At 46.2% G+C, this 21,122-nt stretch overlaps 1 protein-coding gene across 2 annotated transcripts in view; it reads left to right on the top strand.

Annotated features, from left to right (window-relative positions):
* Masp1 (mannan binding lectin serine peptidase 1) overlaps positions 1-20,062 on the top strand; it is a 68,477-nt gene extending 48,415 nt beyond the window's left edge. The window contains exons 11-16 of one of the 2 annotated variants that reach the window (XM_021184437.2): positions 7,164-7,301; positions 12,593-12,706; positions 14,316-14,501; positions 17,523-17,590; positions 19,408-19,507; positions 19,809-20,062. In XM_021184437.2, the coding sequence (XP_021040096.1) occupies positions 7,164-7,301; positions 12,593-12,706; positions 14,316-14,501; positions 17,523-17,590; positions 19,408-19,507; positions 19,809-19,999 (797 nt within the window). In that variant the 3' untranslated portion in view covers positions 20,000-20,062. Of the gene's footprint in view, positions 1-1,622; positions 3,945-7,163; positions 7,302-12,592; positions 12,707-14,315; positions 14,502-17,522; positions 17,591-19,407; positions 19,508-19,808 lie in introns of those variants that run through there. The other variant, XM_021184436.2, reaches the window with a different exon arrangement.
* The last annotated feature ends 1,060 nt before the right edge of the window (positions 20,063-21,122 follow it).

The raw sequence follows: 21,122 nt of genomic DNA, 5'->3' as shown, positions 1-21,122 counted from the left end.
AGCTTTGTTGTGACATGGTCTGAGTCATCTAGTTGTCCCTCATCAGATTATGGCCTTTGTCTGCTAGATGAGTTTTTATGAGTTTTCAATGTCACAGATCTGCCTTGAAATGTCACTGCTCTTTGTAACAAGAGACTGGCATTCAACATCAAAACCCAGGCCAAAAAATTAGAAGGTCTGTTTACATATGGCTTGGACCAGTAAATGACAGGACAGCCCAGGATTGTGGAAGAAGCATTTGGCACTGGGAAGAAGAGCATCCGAAAAGCATTAGCCTGCTGTGACCCTCCCAAAGTCACAAGGAAACCCAAAGGCCTCTTGGTCTCTAGCCTAACCACTGCAACAGGAGGTGCAAGCTCCCACTGACTTCAAACACCCTTCTCAGGGAAAGCCCATATGGGTCTGTTCATAGCCAGTAAGGGGTTGCTACTGAAGACCTTCTACTCATAAGCCAGAGGAGTTTGGCTGTGGGAGCCTGGAGACATGTGTGTGCTCAGGGTGTGGCTCAGATGAGCGAAGTTTTCTCTCTTAAAGGTACTGAAGGATCCCAGGGCGCAATGATGGGTGACCCTGACCAAGGCTCAGTCATCATTGCCTGTGGATTATGCCACCTTTTCCATGATCTATAAAGACTGAGCCATAACTCACAAGCTCCAGCGAGTCCTCTAGGCCAGAGAAATGATGTAAGCCTATGGCCGTAATCTTAACATGTGATAAGGCAGTGTGAGATACACATGAAACACTGATATCATGGCATAGTTTAGGCTCCACGACCTGACTTGACAGCCATGTCACCTTGAGTTCACCTCGACCTCTAGAAAATGGCAATCGTATATAAGCTGTGGATGTGAAAAGAGAGAGATTTAAAATTTGTAGGTCGTCTTTCAGAGGTTGAAATCCAGAACCAGGAGCTCTGACTGACTCAGTTCACCTAGAAAGTTGAAAAGTTAAGTCAAGAACCCAAGGGTCCCAGTCTGGCATGAAATCTATAGAATTCTCACTGAACTCAGTAACCGTGCCACACACTGAATAAGTCATAAAATAAACACTAGTAACACACCCATTCTACAGATGAAGAAACTGAGCCTCTGAAAGTCACACAACTTGCCTAAGGTCCTCTAGCTCATAATGGGGGTTGGAAGCTTGACATCTGACTACTATAGTCTGATAGATGGCCTTTTAGGATCTCTTGATTTCTCTGTGGGCATCTAGAGAAAACTCCAGGTGGTTCTCTGAGTACCTATAGAGCAGATGGCTTCTGAGAGATAAGATACCTTTCTAGAGAAGAATGGGTGTCCTCTGCTAAGGATAGTCTGGCTAAATATGGTCCAGTCCAAAAGTGACTTAGCCACAAGTGGCTCAGGTTGAACAAGACTGAAACATAAAATGATCTGATACTGGAATGGTTCTGGTTATGAAGTTCTAACCTGGACATAAGGCCAACTCAGGGAGATTTAGATGCAACTAAATCCCAGCCGAGCTCTCCTAAACCAGCAGGACTCGGGCAAGTGAGGGTCCCATGGTGGCATAATCCACAGAGGGAGTGGTGTGAATTTCTCTTGGTTCTTCTCACATGATTGACTCTGTCCCTGTCTCTTGTTCCCCCTTCTTCCTTCTTGCAGTGTGTGGACAGCCCTCCCGAGCCCTGCCAAACCTGGTGAAGAGAATCATTGGAGGTCGCAATGCTGAGCTTGGCCTCTTCCCATGGCAGGCCCTCATAGTGGTGGAAGACACGTCGAGGGTACCAAACGACAAGTGGTTCGGGAGTGGGGCCCTGCTCTCTGAATCCTGGATACTCACAGCAGCCCATGTTCTGCGTTCCCAGCGCAGAGACAACACAGTCATACCTGTCTCAAAGGAACATGTCACTGTCTATCTGGGCCTTCATGACGTTCGGGACAAATCAGGAGCTGTCAATAGCTCTGCTGCCCGAGTGATACTCCATCCAGACTTCAACATCCAGAACTACAACCATGACATAGCTCTGGTACAGCTACAGAAGCCTGTGCCCTTGGGGGCCCACGTCATGCCCATCTGTCTACCAAGACCTGAGCCTCAAGGTCCAGCCCCTCACATGTTGGGACTGGTGGCTGGCTGGGGCATCTCCAATCCTAATGTGACGGTGGACGAGATCATCCTCAGTGGCACACGAACCTTATCAGATGTCCTACAGTATGTCAAATTACCTGTCGTGTCACATGCTGAATGCAAAGCCAGCTATGAGTCTCGGTCGGGCAACTACAGTGTCACAGAGAACATGTTCTGTGCTGGCTACTATGAGGGTGGCAAGGATACGTGTCTTGGGGATAGCGGTGGGGCCTTTGTCATCTTTGATGAGATGAGCCAGCACTGGGTAGCCCAAGGCCTGGTGTCCTGGGGAGGACCTGAAGAATGTGGTAGCAAGCAAGTGTATGGAGTCTACACAAAGGTCTCCAACTATGTGGACTGGTTATGGGAGGAGATGAACTCCCTGAGGGCTGTCAGGGACCTCCAGGTAGAACGGTGAAGGCAAGTACTTCCCTGCCCCAGTTCAATTGAGGTTGCACCACACACTGCCAACAGCATAGTCCATGATACTTACCAGATCAAATAAACTGCAGCAACTCATGTTCCTGAGATAGCCCCAACTCCCAAGACTGAGGTTAGCAATATGCAGGGGAAATCTCTAGGCAAGAGAGTACAGTCCAAAGCTTCAACCAAGCGTCTTCCTCTCTCTGAGCCTCTTCTCTCCAGTGGGAGCAGAGTTTCCAGAAGGCTTGGAGCCTCTCTAAGTGTCAATCACTCCTAATCACTTTTCAAGGCCTTGGAGCCCAGTGTTGATGTAAGAAAGCTTGGTCCTGATCGTTAGGAAAGGATTCCTTCAGCTAAAGTCTGCATCCATGTATTTGCCCAGCTCTAGTTTCCAGGCTTGCACTAAGCCTGGTTCTTCATCTAGAAAATAACAATTCAGGTTTGGGGGAACAAGAGCAGAGCCCGAGCTGTCCCTCAGAAAACACTGTCTGGAAACACTTTTGTTCCTGGAACTTGTCTTAAAAGCTTCCTGTAGTGCAAGGTTTGTGCCTTGTGCCCTCCTTAGTTTCAGACAACCGAGAGGATACCACGAGGGCTCTGCTGACTGAGGGAGAAGACCAGCCGCAGCTCTCCCAAGCCCTGAAACACTGCTGTCCACTCAGAACACATTGGGCCCACGTGCCACTCAAATACCAGTGGGCACCATGAGGTGTCAACACCTGCCACTCCACACAAACACAGAGCAGCCCTCCAGCTCTGGAAAGTGACCTGCCCCCAGCCACGTGTATGGAGACTACTTGAAGAAAGAGAAGACTGCCCCACTGTGCCCCACTGTGCCCCATTGCTTCTCATCAGGAAAACAGAAGAAAATATGGGCACAAGACTTGCCATGTCACTCTAATATTTGAGACTATGCTCAACCCAGAGCCTGAGCTCAGTAGAGAATATACCAAGTGGCATACTCCAACCCATCTATCCCTTGCTGTTCTGGGAGTCAAGGTCAAGGGACAGAGTCTCAATCATTGGAAAGAGACAGAGAGCCATGAGTCCTGGGTTCTGTCCCTAGCTCCATCTTCAGCTGCCCATATGACCTTTGCCATCATTTCCTCCTGTGAGCTTCAGTCTCCTCATCTGGAAGGTCCTATAGGGTCTGACCAGCGCTCTCAATGGGCACGGCCCTGAATTCTAGCAGCATCTGTAGCTCTCACAGGCTGAGAAAAAAAAAAAAGCAGCTGGAAAGGCCTGGAGAGGGAAGGTGGAGGGAACTGGGAAGGGTCATCAAAACACACTCCGATATCTATGAATGGCACATGTAAAGGATACTATATTTTGTATATTTAATATCACGGGCTCTGCTACTCTATAAGGGCCTCTGCACTCCGTTTCTCTTGTCAGGGGTCTACAGTGGAAATAAATCTATGGATAACCAACAACCCTGGCTTGAGAGTTTGTTGCGAAGTGTGTTTATTCATTTTGATATTTTAAAGAGACGCGCTGTCATTAAGTTCCCACCCCCATTGTAGGCACAGCTGCTGGCCTCTGGGTACCATCTAAAAATGGGTTAAGGAGGAGAAGGAAGTGCTTATTGGCTATTGACATACTTCTTTCTCAGAAGTAAGGCTGTAACTCCCATCACTTAAATGCCTACAATTTACAAAGAGCTCGCATTAGCAGACAAAACAGAGCTATGTGTACACCGAGGTTAAGAGAAGCCAAGTGAGCTAACTGTCACCAAAGTAATGAGATGTAAGTATTGTGAGGATGTAATTAAAAGAAGGTGCAACCCTGTATAACTATGGAGACTCAGAATGGCTTAGCAGAGGTGACAAAGACCACAGGGGAGGATGGAGAAGGGGCCCAGTGGACAAGAGAGGAAAAGTAGGCAGGAACAGGCATTAGTTGAAGATGCAGGAGACACTGACAGACAGTGATAAAAGCCCTGCTCCACACTGTCTTCTAGCCAGAGATTCTCTGAGTGCATCCTGTTAGATTCATGTTGTGGTACTAGTTGTCAAACACTGCTAACTGCTGAATCTTCTCACCTGGAAATTTTGAGTTCAGCAGATCTGAGTACAGCTAGCGTGTCAGGGAAAGTGGCAGGACAAGACTGAACGACTGAGTGTCTTAGTGAGACATGGCAAATCCCCCCCCCCCCAGGAAAGGTAATGCAGACAAAGGAGCTTAGGCCCAGGTCAGTGGTGCAAAGGTTGGGCTGTAGGCATCTTGTAAGACGCTGCACAAATGAGAATGCAGGGCCAGCATCTCGCACTGTGAGAGCCGGGCACACACATGGTTTGCCTTCGTTTGGGGTTTGTATCATACTTTTGGGTGTGCGTCATGCTTTGTATGCTGTTGAGAACTAAAACAATGCTAAATTAGCCTTTGAAAGCTTTACACACTGCTGGATTCAAAGACTGTCATGTCTTGAATTTGACTACATTTCTGATTTGTACTTTCCATTAACTATGTTGACTTTGTACTGTGGCCTGTGGCTTATTTGGAGTGCATGCTGGGACATGGAACAGGGAGATACAGTGGCCTACATCTAGCAGTTTTCCATCAGCTTAATGGCTGATAAGATACAGACATGAAAGACAAGGGAGGTAACAAGAATGTGGCCAGCTTGGACATCAAAAGAGGTCTGGAATAACCAGGAGAAGGAGGAAGGTGTGTGGATGATGAGGGCAAGGGCTCAACTTCGCTAGGTTTGAAGGGCTCTCTAGCAACCCACCTGAAAGTGTGCATCACCAGTAAGGAACCATGAACTTCAGAAGAGAGGGCACTTTGAAGGCGAGAATTGATACTCACCAGCTGTAGGCGGAATAAGGCCTGGAGATAAACAGTATTGTCTGGTGGAAGATTGCAAAATACAAAAGGAAGCCAAGGGTTTCCAAGAGAACACCAAGGCAGAAGATTAAAGACAAGGGGGAAAAGTGCTTCAACAGCTAAGGAGAGAGTCTAGAGACCTGTGAAGTAGTTACCTATGTGCTGTGGCCTGAGGGCCTTGGCAAAGGTCTCTGGGGTGGACATTCATCAAGGTAGGATCCAAGCTGCCATTGTTCTTTCTGAGGGACTGTCAGGGTGCAAGCTGCCTGTGTTTGAACTGTCTAACACCCCAGTCTCCCTCTATCTTCTCTCTTCCTCTTAGGCAACCCCCCTTCTTCCCTCCAGCCTGAAAGGCTTTCCACTGTCCCCTGAGAGGCAGGAAGCTGCAGTAGCATCATCCTCTCCCAGTGACATCCAGGAAAAATCTTGTTCAGTTCCCAGGCTCTGCTTTCTTCAAACACACAAATCTTTTATTCTTACCACAATTCCTAACTTCAAACAAAAGTCTGGTTTCCCCTCCCTTTGTTTCTGCTTTGTTCTTTGAAGTTGAAGTCTATCTATCCTTCACTTAAAAATGATGGCCAGCTTTGGTGGTTGGGGAGCTATGGACAAGAAGAGGTTGTAAGAACACATCAGACAATTTCAAAACCAGCATTCTCCCACTTATGGAAATATCAGTGTTGAGGTTCCATTTAAGACCCAAAGCTACCAGAGTATATATCTATAGAATATTCCAATGGCTACTTTATTTTTAAGTATGATCAGTAAATAACACTTTTATCTAAATCCAGGTCCAAAGAGAGGAAAGAATATGAAGGGTTTATGTTCTGTCTTCTTTGGTGTGGCTTCATTGCAAGGGAAAAGAGACACTGTGGGACATGCGTGCATGCATGCATGTGTCTGAGTGTGTGTGTATATGTGTGTGTGTGTGTGTGTGTATGCATATGAAAAGCCTTGACTCTGTTTTGTAAAAGAAGAAGAGATAAAAATATAGATGGGCATCCATCCCCATGTCCTGAGTGTCTGCTGGAATGGAGCTTGATGTTGGCTGGGGCGGGTGCCTAAACTACTTACAGCACTGAGAGAAGCTAAGAATGTGGTCAAGGGTGCAGCATATTTGCCAGTGATTCAGTTCAGTCTTTGCTTTGAAAGTGGCGCATGGCTGCCTGGATCCAGAGAGTTCTAAGGGACCTAGGAGCCATATGGCTCAGAATTAATGATGCTGGCTGGAGCGGAGCAAGCCCAGGGTTGGGGGTCAGGTGATCCAGAATTATATTCTTGCCATTTCTCCATAGAGTAACTTTTGGCAAGCCAGAGACTTCCTTTAGACTTTGACTTCTTGAGGTGTATGATAGGAGGAACACACTGGATGGTTTCTAAGGGCATTCAGCCATAGGCTTGTCTATGAATCCACAGCAAGGGATGCAGGGGATAAGGGGATTAAGCAGAAAGACCTTCATTGTGGTAGTGTGCAACTCCACAGACCTGGAGGAAGGCTTTGTCTGAGGATAAGAGCCCCCCAGTGATGGAGCATGAAGCTTCCTTACGAGGAATATAACATTTTTTTTTTGCGTGACAGAAAACCAACATCAATAGGGAAGGGTGGGGAAAAAGAAAGGGGGGGGGATCTACAGGTTTACATAACTGAAAAAACCATGACCAAGCCCAGTAGGTTTGGTTTCTTACCAGAGCTCAGCACTGGGATGTGACACCAGCCTCAGCCCTTCACCTTCCATTCCACTCTTCTAACAGAATGATAAGCTGGTAACCCCAATGGGTAAGGTGGAGTACAGAGTATGACCTGTTCCTCCCTCCCTTGGCTACAGTGTGTGGTGTCCCCAAGTTCTCCCGGAAGCAGATCTCCAGGATCTTCAATGGCCGCCCAGCCCAGAAGGGTACCATGCCATGGATTGCCATGCTGTCACACCTGAACGGACAACCCTTCTGTGGGGGTAGCCTTTTAGGTAAGGAGAAAGTGAAGGGGCGAAAGACCCAGGGCTGGGAACAGGGTAAAAGCTAAGGACCAACCTTCCCTTGAAAACTGGCTGAATCTTCATTGAGAATCACTGCCCCATAAAGACAGTGTGGATAAGGGAGGCTGCAGCTGGAACCAGGGGAGGCATACTCCTATTCACATTCCTTGAGCTGTGGAGCACTTCCTGGCTCTGGTGAGTCTCCTGACAGACTGTTGAATACAAGTTACAAGTCAAGGTACACACATGTGACACAGAGCTGGGATGTGCCAAAGCAAAGCTGCCAGATCAGTGAGAAACACACACACACACACACACACACACACTTACACCCTCCCAACCACCATCAATACCAGTAGCAGCCTTGGAAGTCAGGGGAAATGGGCTTTAAAGATTCTTCAATGTGTACTTGAGAACTCATATCAGATCCTTGGAAATGAAACAGGTTTCCAGGCACATTCTGACCAGTTCAATGTGGGTTAGGGCACAGGACAGAACCAAGAAAGAGAAGGGAAAAGCAGATAACCAGAGAACACCAGGGACAGAAGACTGAGACAAAGGGGGCAGTAGACATAGGACCTGGAACATAAGAGGGAGAGAACTAAAAACAGAATAAGACAGAAATAAAGGTGACAAATGACAAGTAGAAGAGAGACTAGTAGGCCCCAAGACACCCAAGGGAAAGGAAAGATCAGGAAAGAAGAACGGGAAGGTGGAACTCTGTTGAAGGAAGGAGAGGCAGAGAGATGGAGAAGAGTCAGGGCAGTGGAAGGAAGGGAGACCATTTGTCATGTTCCCAACTTTGTTAGAAGAGTGAAAAATGGACTTTACTCATTGCTTTAAGACTTTGAAGTTGCTTTTTAAACATTGACTTTTTATGTCAATAATGTTCATCCAGTGTCAGAACTGGTTGCACATTTATGTTGGAAAGCTGAAGTTCACTTTACCACCGACCCAGCTAAAAGCTCCTTCACACTTGGCCCTTCCCGACAGCTCTGCAGATCTGTAATCTCTGCTGCTGCTATTCTTTGTGATAGAGGCAGGGTGGATAGGAGAAAGCAGAGAGACCAGGAGGGTTTTAATAGACTGAAGAAGAGCAAGAACACTGTTTCTGTGTCCACACTGATGGTGGCTGGGGAGCTGGCAGAGTTCAAAGGTGAAGTTAATCTCTGGGCAAGCCAGAGCATACACATGGACTCATCCAGAAAGCCCTGCTCTAAAGCAGGATTTCCTAACCTGGGTACCTCAGCCCACCTTACCCACTGCTCCAATAATTCCTAGGCATGGGCAGGTTCAGGATGTGCCTGGGGAAAGAGAATGTTCTGTTCTGAGATTTGTCCAGAACATGTGACTCCTTCTGAGGGGGACAAGTGGATTCTGGGAGCTGCTTCAGAAACAGCCTCTGCCTTTGACTCTGAACTACAGCCTAGCCCAGACCAGCCCTGTCTGAAATGCTTTTTTTTTTTTTTTTTCTGCTTGGCTCCCACTGGATGTGTCCAGGCCTTAGTTATTGCTGTTAGCTCCACTGAAGGAAGAGCTAAAAGCTTGACTCTGCCTTAGGCAAACATCAAGAACGCATTCATTGAAGGCAAGATGGCAGCCAAGAAGTATGCTAGGATACTAATCAAGAAATACTAGCTTACTGTCACTCCAGCCACACCACTGTTCTGAAGGCCTGTAGTTGTAATGACTTGGACTGGCTCTGAACAGTAGTCCTCAGCCTCAACGGCAGTCAAATTCCCAGAGGATCCTTTTATATGCTTCTGCTGCATATGGCTGGGATGCAGGTCACAATGCTGACACCTTTCCTAATTCTTCAGGTGATTCCAATGTGCAGACACCTCGCTGGCTGCTAACCATAGTTCTCAGTACTTGCCAAGTAATCATGTTCACAGGAACTACTTTGGGAGATCTTGATAATGACATTCTTCATTTCTAAGGAACCTCCAGGGACCCCTAATACTGACATTAGGGCTATACCCAAGCAAGCAAAGCCAAGGATGATGGCAGTCCTCACCAGATTTTATTAATTGGTTATTTTATTTATTACATTTCAAATGTTGCCCTTCTTCACAGTCTCCCCTCTGCAAACTCCTCATCCTAACCTCCCCCCTGTTTGCCTCTAAGAGAGTGCTCCCCCACTCACCCACTCCCTCCTCACCCCTCTAGGATTCTCCTACACAGGATCAACAAACTTCCACAGGACAAAGGGCCTCTGCTCCCATTAATGGCATATAGGGCAATCCTCTGCTACATATGTAGCTGGAGCCACGGACCCAGGCATGTGTATTCTTGGTTTGGGGGTTTAGTCCCTGAGAGCTCTGGGGTGTCAGGTTAATTTAGATTGTTGTTCTTCCTATGGGGTTGCAGTTCCCTTCAGCTCCTTCAGTCCTTCCCCTAACTCTTCCATTGGGGTCCCTGGGCTCAGTCCAAAGGTTGGCTATGAGTATCTGCATCTGTCTTAGTCATATGCTGGTAGAGCCTCTCAGAGGACAGCCATAGTAGAAGTACTCTCCTGTCTGAGAGTACTTCTTGGATCAGCAATAGTATCAGGCTTTGATGTCTGCAGATGGGATGGATCCAAGATGGAACAGTCTCTGGATGGCCTTTCCTTCAGTCTATGCTCAATTTTTTGTCCATATGTTTCCTTTAGACAGGAGCAGTTCTGGGTTAAAAATTTCAAAATGGGTGAGTGGCCCCATCCCTCAACTGGGGGCTAAAACTATCTACTAGAGATGATCTCTTCAGGTTTTATCTCCCCGTTGTTGGGTGTTTCAGCTAATGTCATCCCTGTTGGATCCTGAGAACATGTTGAGGCTTGTTTTGTGTCTGATTATATGGTCAATTTTGGAGAAGGTATGATCAGGTGCTGAGAAGAAGGTATATTCTTTTGTTTTAGGATGAAATATTCTGTAGATATCTGTCAAATCCATTTGGTTCATAACTTCTGTTAGTTTCACTGTGTCTCTATTTAGTTTCTGTTTCCATGATCTGTCCATTGGTGACTGTGGAGTGCGGAAGTCTCCCACTGTTATTGTGTGGGGTTCAAGGTGTGTTTTGAGCTTTAGTGGCATTAGTAACATTTCTTTTACAAATGTGGGTTGCATTTGGAGCATAGATGTTCAGAATTGAAAGATTGTTTTGGTGGATTTTTCCTTTGATGAGTGTGATGAGCCTATCCCCATCTCTTTTGATAACTTTTGGTTGAAAGTCTATTTTACTGAATATTAGAATGGCTACTACAGCTTGGAATGGCCCTTGGGACCATTTGCTTGGAAAAGTTTTTTTCAGCCTTTTACTTTGCAGTGGTGTCTGTCTTTATCACTGAGGTGTGTTTTCTGTATGCAACAAAATGCTGGGTCCTGTTTATGTGTCCAGTCTGTTAGCCTATGTCTTTCTATTAGGGAATTGAATTCATTGATGTTGAGAGATACTAAAGACCAATGATTGTTGCTTCCTGTTATTTTTGTTGTTAGAGGTGGACTTATGTTTGTATGGTTCTCTTATTTTAGGTTTATTGTGAGAAGATTAATTCCTTGGTTTTTCTTGGTGTGGTTTCTCTCCTTGTATTGGATTTTTTCCTTCTATTACCTCTATAGGACTGGTTTGAAGGAAAATATTGTTTAAATTTGGTTTTGTCATGGAATATCTTGGTTTCTCCATCTATGGTAATTGAGAGTTTTGCTGGGTTTAGAAGCCTGTGCTGGCATTTGCATTCTCTTAAGGCCTGTATGAAATCTGCCCGAGATCTTCTGGCTTTTAGAGGCTCTATTGAGGGGTCTGGTGTAATTCTGATAGGTCTGCCTTTATATGTTACTTGACCTTTTTCCTTTACCACTTTAAATATTCTTTCTTTGTTCTGTGCATTTGGTGTTTTGATTATTATGAAACAGGAGGAATTTCTTTTCTGGTCCAAACTATTTGGTGTTCTGTAGGTTTCTTGTGCGTTTATGGGCATCTCTTTCTTTAGATTAGTGAAGTTGGTTTTGTTTTTGTGGTTTTTTTTTCTATGATTTTGTTGAAGATGTTTATTGGCCCTTTGAACTGGGAATCTTCATCCTCTTCTAAACCTATTATTCTTAGGTTTGGTCTTTTCACTGTGTCCTGAATTTCCAGAATATTTTAGGTTAGGAGCTTTTTGCACTTTGTATTTTCTTTGACTGTTGTGTCAATATCTTCTATGGTATCTTCTATGGCTGATATTCTCTCTTCTATTTCTTGTATTCTGTTGGTGATGCTTGCATCTGTGACTCCTGATCTCTTTCCTAGGTTTTTCATCTCCAGGATTGTCTCCTTTTGTGATTTCTTTATTGTTTCTATTTCTGTTTTTAAATCCTGGACAGTTTTGTTCAATTCCTTTACCTGTTTGATTGTGTTTTCCTGTATTTCTTTAAGGGATTCACATGTCTCCTCCTTAAGGGCATCTACCTGTTTATCTGTGTTCTCCTGTATTTCTTTAAGGGATTTAATTCTGTCGTCCTTAAGGTCCTCTATCATCATCATGAGATGGATTATTAGATCAGAATCTTGCTTTTCAGGTATGTTAGGATATCCAAGGCTTGCTGTGGTTGGAGAGCTGGGTTCTGATGCTGCCAAGTGGCATTGGTTTCTGATGCTTATGTTCTTACAATTGCCTCTAACCATCTGGTTATCTCTGGTGTGAACTGGCCTCTCCCTCCTGTAATGGTTATGGTGGGCCTCCTTGGGTCAGGCTGTGTCTTACTGTGGGAGAGGGTCTGGAGCACTTGATTTGTGTGCCTGGTTGTGGCTAACCTCCTTAGAGTGAAGCTGACTGTGAGTGTGGGCAGAGTAGTAGGTGCTGGAGCAAAAATATGCTCTCCCAAAAAGTTGCAGACCAGAAGGAAGATATGTCTCCAGCAGGGAAGAAAGTCCTGTGTCTTCTGGACCCTGGGGGTAGGAGGTCCCAGTTAGATCAGGTATTGTGGTGGAGGTGGGGGTGAGACTCACCTGCAAACCTGGTGGTGTCAGAACTGGGGCTCAAGCTATCTCTGGGTGGAGGCGGTGCGGGGAGGGGGGACTGAAGAACATAATCTGTTCCCAGGCACAGTTGTGAACCACCCTCACTATATTTGTGAGGATCCATTTAGAGCTAGCAGATACTCACCCTTGCCATTGGCCTTAAGGAACACAATGTAGGTGTGTTTGGATGCTTGTAGGACCTTGGGCGGTGCTCTTGAGTAGCAGTAAGGACCTTAGCTTGACTCGATGGGAGGCAGGATGGAACAGGGCAGGCCATAAGATGTGTGTGCTCTATTCTTCAGGTTCCAACTGGGTTTTGACAGCTGCTCACTGCCTCCACCATTCACTTGATCCAGAAGAAACAACCCTACACAGCTCATACTTGTTCAGCCCTTCTGACTTCAAAATTATCATGGGTAAGTCCGGGCCAAGGATTCTAAAGCCAGCTGTGGTTCTCGGAACAGAGTTCCACTGCCACAATTTTAAAGACTCTCCTTTATAAAATAAAGACCACCTGCTGGCTCAATTCACTTTAGTGTTCTGCCAGGGTTCAATTAAGAACTAATGTTACACATAGCAGCAGCCTGTAAACTTCATAAGGAGAGCAAAGGCTATTGCAAGAGGGAAGCAGGGATTTTTGAGTCATAGGGGTTTGTAGGGAAATGTAGCAGTGAGTGAAACTGCTTTGACTCCCAGCTGGTCACACACGCTGCACCCACCCAAAAGCTCTCTAGATTCGTGAATGGGAGACAAGCATGCCAGCTCATTTTGAGGTGCCTTGACTAGCTCAGTGGATGGGCATTTATAATCCTCCCCATGGCTAGCATACATTCTCCCCTCCAACTTTCCTGCATCAACTTGCTAAATCAACATTTCATCTCTGTTAGCCCCGACCCAATTGGGCAAGTGGCTCCTTTGTCTCCTTTCCCAAACTCTTGCATGGCTGGTAGCTTTCTTTCCTGTAGCTCTTAAATCTAATCCCTCTCCCCCAGAGTCATGGCAATTCTCCTCTCCTCCCTCTGTTCCTTGCCCTCACAATCTAAAAGTCCCTCCTCTCTCATCCTGCCCAGCCATTGGCCGTTGGCAACTTTATTTCCCTATCAGAGCCAACTGGGGGCAGGCATCCTTTAGTGTCCCATGTGATTCTGGTTGCTGAATTAAGACAAAGTGTTAGAACCAAGCCCCAACAGGGAAATATCTTTTTCATGTACATCAAGATCTTTAGTAATTAAAACTTTGTTTTTGGAATTAAAAAACTCTCCTTTTGTGACCTAACTTGCATTACAAATTAGTCTCAGAGGACCAGAAAGATGGCTCAGCAGATAAGAGCACCTGCCCTTGCAGGGTACCAGAGCTGTTTTTCCATGTTAGTAGCTCACCCCAGTAATGGAACGCATCATATATATATGGAAATATTACTTTGTAAGCTAATACATGTGGGTCCCATTCTAGTCTCCTGGTCTTTGCTCATATATTCTTCTAGCTACATATGCATATGTAATAGTCCAAGGCTAGGATATATATGTGAGAGAGAATACACAGTAGCTGTCTTTTTTTTTTTTTTTGGTTTTTCGAGATAGGGTTTCTCTGTGTAGCCCTGGCTGTCCTGGAACTCACTCAGTAGACCAGGCTGGCCTCGAACTCAGAAATCCACCTGCCTCTGCCTCCCAAGTGCTGGGATTAAAGGTGTGCGCCACCACGCCCGGGGTGTAGCTGTCTTTCTAAGCCTGGGTTATCACATAGCAAAAGCCTCTAACTCAAGTACGGGAGAGGCTTCATTAAGCAGTCAGCATACGACCCCGACCATAAAGGGTGATTATTGTCAACTAGATGCTCTGGTTGATAATGTCAGAGGTGGAACCATGAGCCTATGAGGGGTATGGAAGGTAGGACAGGATTGCTGAGAGGGTGGTAGCAGACAGAAGGACTTAAGGCTAGACCAGGTACTAGATGGGCTGGGGCTGATAGGGAACAAGCATCCACTGTTACCATCAAGTATTGCCTCACACACCTTCTGTGGCCCAGGAAAGCACTGGAGACGGCGCTCAGACGAAGATGAGCAGCACCTGCGTGTAAAGCGCACCACACTCCACCCACTGTACGACCCCACCACGTTTGAGAACGACCTTGGTCTGGTGGAACTGTCAGAGAGCCCGAGGCTGAACGACTTTGTGATGCCTGTCTGTCTGCCTGAGCAGCCTTCCACTGAAGGTACTTGTCTTAGTCAGGGTCACTATTGCTGTGGTGAAACACCATGACCAGAAGCAACCTGGGGAGGAGAGGGTTTCTTTGGCTTGCGCTTCCACATCACATTCACTAAAGGAAGTCAGGACAGGAACTCTAGCAGGGCAGGAACCTGGAAGCAGGAGCTGTTGCACAGGCCATGGAGGGGTACTGCTTACTGGCTTGCTCAGTCTGCTTTCTTATAGCCCCCAGGACCAATGCAGGGATGACACCACCCACAATGGGCTGGGCCCTTCCCCATCAATCACTGATTAAGAAAATGCCCTACAAGTTTGCCTATAGCACAGTCTTATAGAGAATATTTCTCAACTGAGATTCCCTCCCCTCTGGTAACTCTAGCTTATATCGGGTTGGCATAAAGACTAGCTAGCACAGTATCTGTCCCCTGACCACATCCTGTACTGCAGCTGCGGCGACGACAAAGTGATCTCGTCCAGAGTTGCTGAGGCTATGGTAGGACACCTCCTCTCACACAGTGTGTGTGTGTGTGTGTGTGTGTGTGAGAGAGAGAGAGAGAGAGAGAGAGAGAGAGAGAGAGAGAGAGAGAGATTTCCCACTGCTTCCCCTACAACAAAATTGGAACTAATTCCATGGTGACACAGTTGTTGTATTAGGCACAAGGTAAACATTCGTATGTGTTTTCCATATAGGAACACAAAACCAGCCTAGTGTCTATAATAGAGGAGTTAGCATCAAGTATTGGTGAGCTAAATAAGTAAAGGGGAAATTCTGAGAAAGAAGAGATGAGCCTGCAGGAAGAAATTATCGCATGTAGACTAGGGGAGGGGACTGAAGTAAGAGGCTGGAGTGAGGGAGCCTGGAAGAGTAGAAAGTGTCCCTCTTTCCTGAAAACCCCATTAGTCGAGTTGTCACCCCCAGCATGACAAAGTAGCACAAAGAGAGAAGCATGGCTGGGGGTGGCTCAGGCTGGCAACAGAGTCCTTCAATCGTTTGCCTTGTATGCTCTGGGCTCAAGCTTCAAGGCCCAGCCCTACCCACCCAATAAACGGTGGCAGGACAAGCTGCAGCTAAGGGACAGTAGTTGATCACCAGCACAGTTCGAATTATCGTGCTGGCTTTCCTGGTGAGTCATCGTGAGGATGCCACCAGGCTCAGTAAGCTTAAGTCCTTTACCTCTCAACTGGACACAAAGCCCCATCAGGCTGCCTGTGTTATTAAAATGAAATACCATAATCAGAACATGTCCAGCAAAGGGCAGGAAGCCAACCCAGGCCAGCTGGCCTCCTTTTCCTTGGAATTCAGTGTGTCATATCCTCACTCATTTCCTGAGGATTAAAGATGTCAAATAAAAAAATAAAAAAGCCGGAATCTGAGAAATGCTTAAGGGAAGTGAGCTGGCAGGAACTGTGTAGGTAAAGCTGGCTCTGATTAATCAGGCACTGTGTACTTCACATGTTCCAGCTCCTGGCCCTCACTAACTTATTTATGCCTCCTGGAAGCCTTGTAGAACATTTTCGGAGTGGCTTACTGCTATGCCCATAGATTACTGCACCTCTCAACTCAAGCTAGAAAAACATCTTTCTTCAGAAGATAGAGATTAACCCAAAGACCCACACTGGTCAAGTTGCAGAGAATAAGAGGCTAAGGAATGCTCAGGCATAAATGAGATATCTGTGGCATACCCCTGGCAGGCCAGGGTTCAGGGCTCTCTGCAGAAGAGGCAGGCAGAAAGTGATGGACGCCTACAGGGAGGCTCTCTTCTGGACATAACCGGGCAGCTGCACACATGGCAACCCAGCCATTGTGATAGTATGCATAAGACCTTTGCAAGCCCAAGCCAGACAAAATCCCATTGTGGGGAAGGGAGGTAGGCACAAAGTCTCACCCTAACTGAAAAGGTATTGATAATTGATAGCTTTTGTGGAAAGGTGAGTCAGTTTAATTTAAGGGTGCGGCCTCTGGAGGGTCAATCACACTCCAGTGAAAGGCCACATGCCCAATAGTAACATAGGCTAAACAGATTGGATCTGTAGGGTTTAAGAAAGGAAGGAAGGGAAGAAAGAAAGAAAAAGGAAGGGGAAGGAAAGGAAAAAAGGAAAAGAAAGGAAAAAGATAAAATAAAATAAATAAAATAAAGGAGAAAAGAAGTCACAAAGTTGAGTGAGCAGGGAAGAAAGTGGATAGATCTGGGAGAAATTAGGGGAGAGAGAGATGAATATGATCAAAATACATTGTAAAAATATAAAAAGAACTAATAAAGTGCAAAAAAGAAAGTGAGAAAGGAAGAAAGAGAAAAAAGAAAGAAAGGAAAGAAGGAAAGAAGGGAGGGAGAAAGGAAGGAAGGAAGGAAGGAAGGAAGGGAGGGAGGGAGGGAGGGAGGGAGGAAGGAAAGGAGAAAAGCTGAGGCACATCACGTCTTCAGAGCAAGTGTGGAAGTACAGTTGATGGTCTCAGAACTTAAATGTAGCCATGTTTTCTGCATCCAAGGCTCCTTATTAAATAAGAATGCAATGACTTCTCTACCCTTAGCCTGGATTCACACTGTCCCCACATCTGAGATTTCATAAACTTATAGGATGTCGTGGCTAGATTTAGGGATTACCAAGTCCTGCCTCTTTGTTTCCCAGATATGGAGTCTGAGGCTTAAATTGATGTAAGAGGAGAAAATGTCACCTGACCTGTTGTTCTCTATGCTGGGCTCCTTGCTTATTCAGAGCCTCTGCCCAGGCACCTCCTTCCTACACCCTAACAATACTGTAGACATGGGGAACAGGATGTGTGAGATTACAGCTCTCACACAGCCTCAGCGCCTTGCCAGCTGCCAGGAGGTTGAGGTAGATCAACCAAGAAACCAGGTAACCCATCACAGAAGCAATGCCCGCCACCTCAGCAGCTCTCCCACCCTCTCCCTCCGAGGGAGCCATTTCAGCCCTTTCTCCTCCAGCAGAGGATGATGCCCTTGGCAGGGCAATCTCCAGCACCCTCACCTCAGCCTCTCTCACTCTCTCCTCACACTGTGTCCAACAGGAACCATGGTCATCGTCAGCGGCTGGGGGAAGCAGTTCCTACACAGGTTTCCAGAGAACCTGATGGAGGTGAGGTATAATTTACATCCTGCAAGCAGTCATTTCCTGGCCACGCGTCGGGCCTCCTGCTGTATACTGCCTGCTCTAGGATTTAGAGGCCAGGAGGAAGGAAACGATAAAAGATGGGGGCCAAACTCAACTCCAAAATTTAATGGGACTCAAAGTCACAGAAAGTTTGATATGTTTGTTTAACTGGTCATGGGCTCCAGCCTCAAAATACCATTCTATGTGTCTGGCATAGAGTAAAAACCTCAGAATACAGAAATTCTCCCAGAACACAGTGAGTGTGGGTATCCAGCAGGCTCATGATTCATCTGCACACCACGAAGACCACATACGAAATTAGCAAGGCCAGGCCAGGCTCCAAGAAGCACAGTCCCTGCAGAAGTGAACTTGAAAGCAACCCTCCTATGATTTCAGAAATGAATCCTGAACTTGACCTAAGGAGCCATGCCTCCAAGTCTGGGGCCCAAGCAACATCCTCAGTCCCTGAGTCATTTTACACTTCTAGGTGAAGGGGACTAGAGATAGCATCAAACTTACTAAATTTCTTCTAAAAACTGCCTGGCTCTTACTTTCCTGGGTTCTATTATGGGCCTGTGTTCTAAACTCTTCACCATATTTAAATCCTTGAACATATGTTATTTTCATCACAGTTTAAAATTTTGACTGTGTAGCAATCATCCATTGTTTCACCCATGAGCTTCCAAGTGGTTACATGCTGTCTCCTGTGAACTAGCTACAAGGTTTGCCAGGGAAAAGGGGCAAAAGGTTCAAGATGGCCTCCCAAAGGATGGATAGTAGTTAGTCAGTGATGCCAGCACATGCTGACAGCATGTCCTCATGACATGCCTTCCTGTCCCCACTTTCCTAGGAGAGCCATCCCAAGGAGAATCTTCATGTTCCTGTTGGAGACAGTGTTTGTTATATGTTATATGTTATATGTACCCTTGTAACAAGAACCAACAGAGGGTGTGTGCTAAGGGGAAATGTTCCATTCAGTTCTTGTAGTGAGGGAAAGTAATAAATGAGAGTTGGCTACAGAGCCAGTGTGGTAGGCTGTCTCAGGATCTAGCATTTAGGGAATGGACAGATGAAACAGCTGTGAAAGATACTGGTTACTCTTGCAGAGAACCCAGGTTCAATTCCCAATACCCAATACCCACCTGCTGGCTCACAGCTGTCTGTAAGTGCAGTTCCAGAGAATCTAATGTCCTCTTCTGTCCTCCACAGGTACCCGTAATGCATGTGGCACACAAACATACATGCAGGCAAAACCACATAGTGTAAAAAAATAACATTCTTACTTTTCAAAGATACCTAGTATACAGAACTTAGCATCTTGATCACCCGTTTCCATTGAGAAACTGTTTATGATAAGTTTGTCAAGGAACCGTGAATTCCATCTTTAAGATAAGGTATGGGAGTCTCAGTGCTCTAAGAAAGGTCTCTCTTTCTTAAAGTCACATGCACCAGGTTCCAGAGCAGAGATGGAGGAGGCATATACAAACTGACACAGTGTTTCTATATGTTGTCATATTTAAAGTTGGTATATCCTAGGCAAGTATTGTCTCCATATTACAGACAAAATAAGTGAATCTCAATCAGGCAAAGCTGCTTTACCAGGGTCTGTACCTACAGAAAGTCTGTAGCTGAGGCTGTAGCAGAAAATGAGTCTCCAGTTCTCCATTCAGCCATGCCTTTCCATGTACCACGCGGCAATTCCTGAAGCCACGTGTAAGGCCTCTGGCAGCCTGCTCAGAGCTGTCAGAGCAGCAAGGGCTCCTAAGCGAGGTGTGAGAACCAACCACAGCTTTGTGTTTCAGATTGAAATCCCAATTGTAAACTATGACACCTGCCAGGAGGCCTATACCCCATTGAAGAAGAAAGTGACCAATGACATGATCTGTGCCGGAGAAAAGGAAGGTAAGACAAGAACCCAACAGCTATACACACACTGTGAACCTGGGGTGGACACAGACAGCAGGGATGGGAATGGGAGAACAGAGGGAGAAGGGAAGAAGAGGTGGGGGAATACAGAACTTTGCCATCCCTTCCTGAACCAGCCCTCTCTGACATCATCTTGCCTGACCTATAGAGCACAGCTTTGGATCCAATGGTCTGCTGCACCCTCCAGTGGCCAATTGTCTGAACTACAAGTCAGACACAGGTTTGTGCTGGGAAAGGGGCTTTCTATTTATTTTATCTGTATCTCCCTTTCATCTAGGGGGGAAAGATGCCTGTGCTGGTGACTCTGGAGGCCCTATGGTGACCAAAGATGCAGAGAGAGACCAATGGTACCTGGTGGGCGTGGTGTCCTGGGGTGTAGATTGTGGAAAGAAAGATCGCTATGGAGTTTATTCTTACATCTATCCCAACAAGGACTGGATCCAGAGGATCACTGGGGTGAGGAACTGAGTTCGAATCCCAGCCCAACACCTGCTGTATGGTCAGTCACCAACAGAAGATCAGTGAATGCAAGTGACCTTTCCTCCCTGGTCCTCAGTCTTCACTGCTCATTCCTGGGTGATACTGGGATTCATTGAACCCCCTTTCCCTGGTCTTTATAGAGGCAGAGTAGCAAAGCCAGCCAGGCTAGATCCAGCCTCCATCACTCAAAATTTTTGTAATGATGGACAGCTGACTGCCTCTTTGGGTCTGTTCTTCAACCATGAGAAGCAAGTGTCAGACCTTATCTACCTCACAAAACCATGCTGAGGAGAAAGTTAATATATACATAGTACTTAGCCTAGTGTTTGACCTAAACTATGTGTTCTAAAAATGTGACTTAGCAAAAGGTGTCTGTGTCCACGAGGCAGGTGGAGGTCCCTTATAAACTCTTGATAGGGTCTTAGGGATGATTAGTGCCACCCCTCCACCACCCTCAGCCATTGCTTTAATCTGTCCCCAAAAGTCTAAGCTTTTTCACTAAATACCATCCTCCTAAGCCCAGCCCCATTCCCCCATAAAAATGTAAACAAAATGAAATTCTCAGCCCTATGAAATGACCCCAGTTACACACCCAGCAATGTCGTTTGGCACATGAACTAAGTACCAAATGGTAAGAGAAGCAGCGAGGCTGAGAGGAAATGGTGGGTTGTGAAGTCATATCTACCCCTGTCTCTCATGGGACCCTCACTACAAGTCTTTTCTTCTTGTTTTGAAGGTACTTGTAAGACCTGACATTCTAGAATCCAAGGGAGTCATGTCCCCTGTGATGAGTTAGATTCAGAGTAATTCAAAAGAAAAATGTGCACTAGGTTCAAAAGATGAAATTTCCCTGCTGTCCCTAAAATTCCCACAGTGATCCACCATATTCAAGTGCAGCCAAAGATCTTCCCCTTGCTCTAAATAGAGTGGCTTTCCTGTGCCCCATCCCCCTTCTCACCTCTAAGCATGGGCAGCACAAGGCAGGCCCTGACAGGCTCAGCCTTGGGCACTTGAGCTCTCTCTTCTCTCTTCTCTCTTCTCTCTTCTCTCTTCTCTCTTCTCTCTTCTCTCTTCTCTCTTCTCTCTTCTCTCTTCTCTCTTCTCTCTTCTC

Source organism: Mus caroli, chromosome 16, assembly GCF_900094665.2.
Source record: "Mus caroli chromosome 16, CAROLI_EIJ_v1.1, whole genome shotgun sequence".
Taxonomy (NCBI): Eukaryota; Metazoa; Chordata; class Mammalia; order Rodentia; family Muridae; genus Mus; species Mus caroli.
The sequence above is the reverse complement of the archived record's forward strand: the minus strand, read 5'-3'. Positions and strand labels throughout refer to the sequence as shown.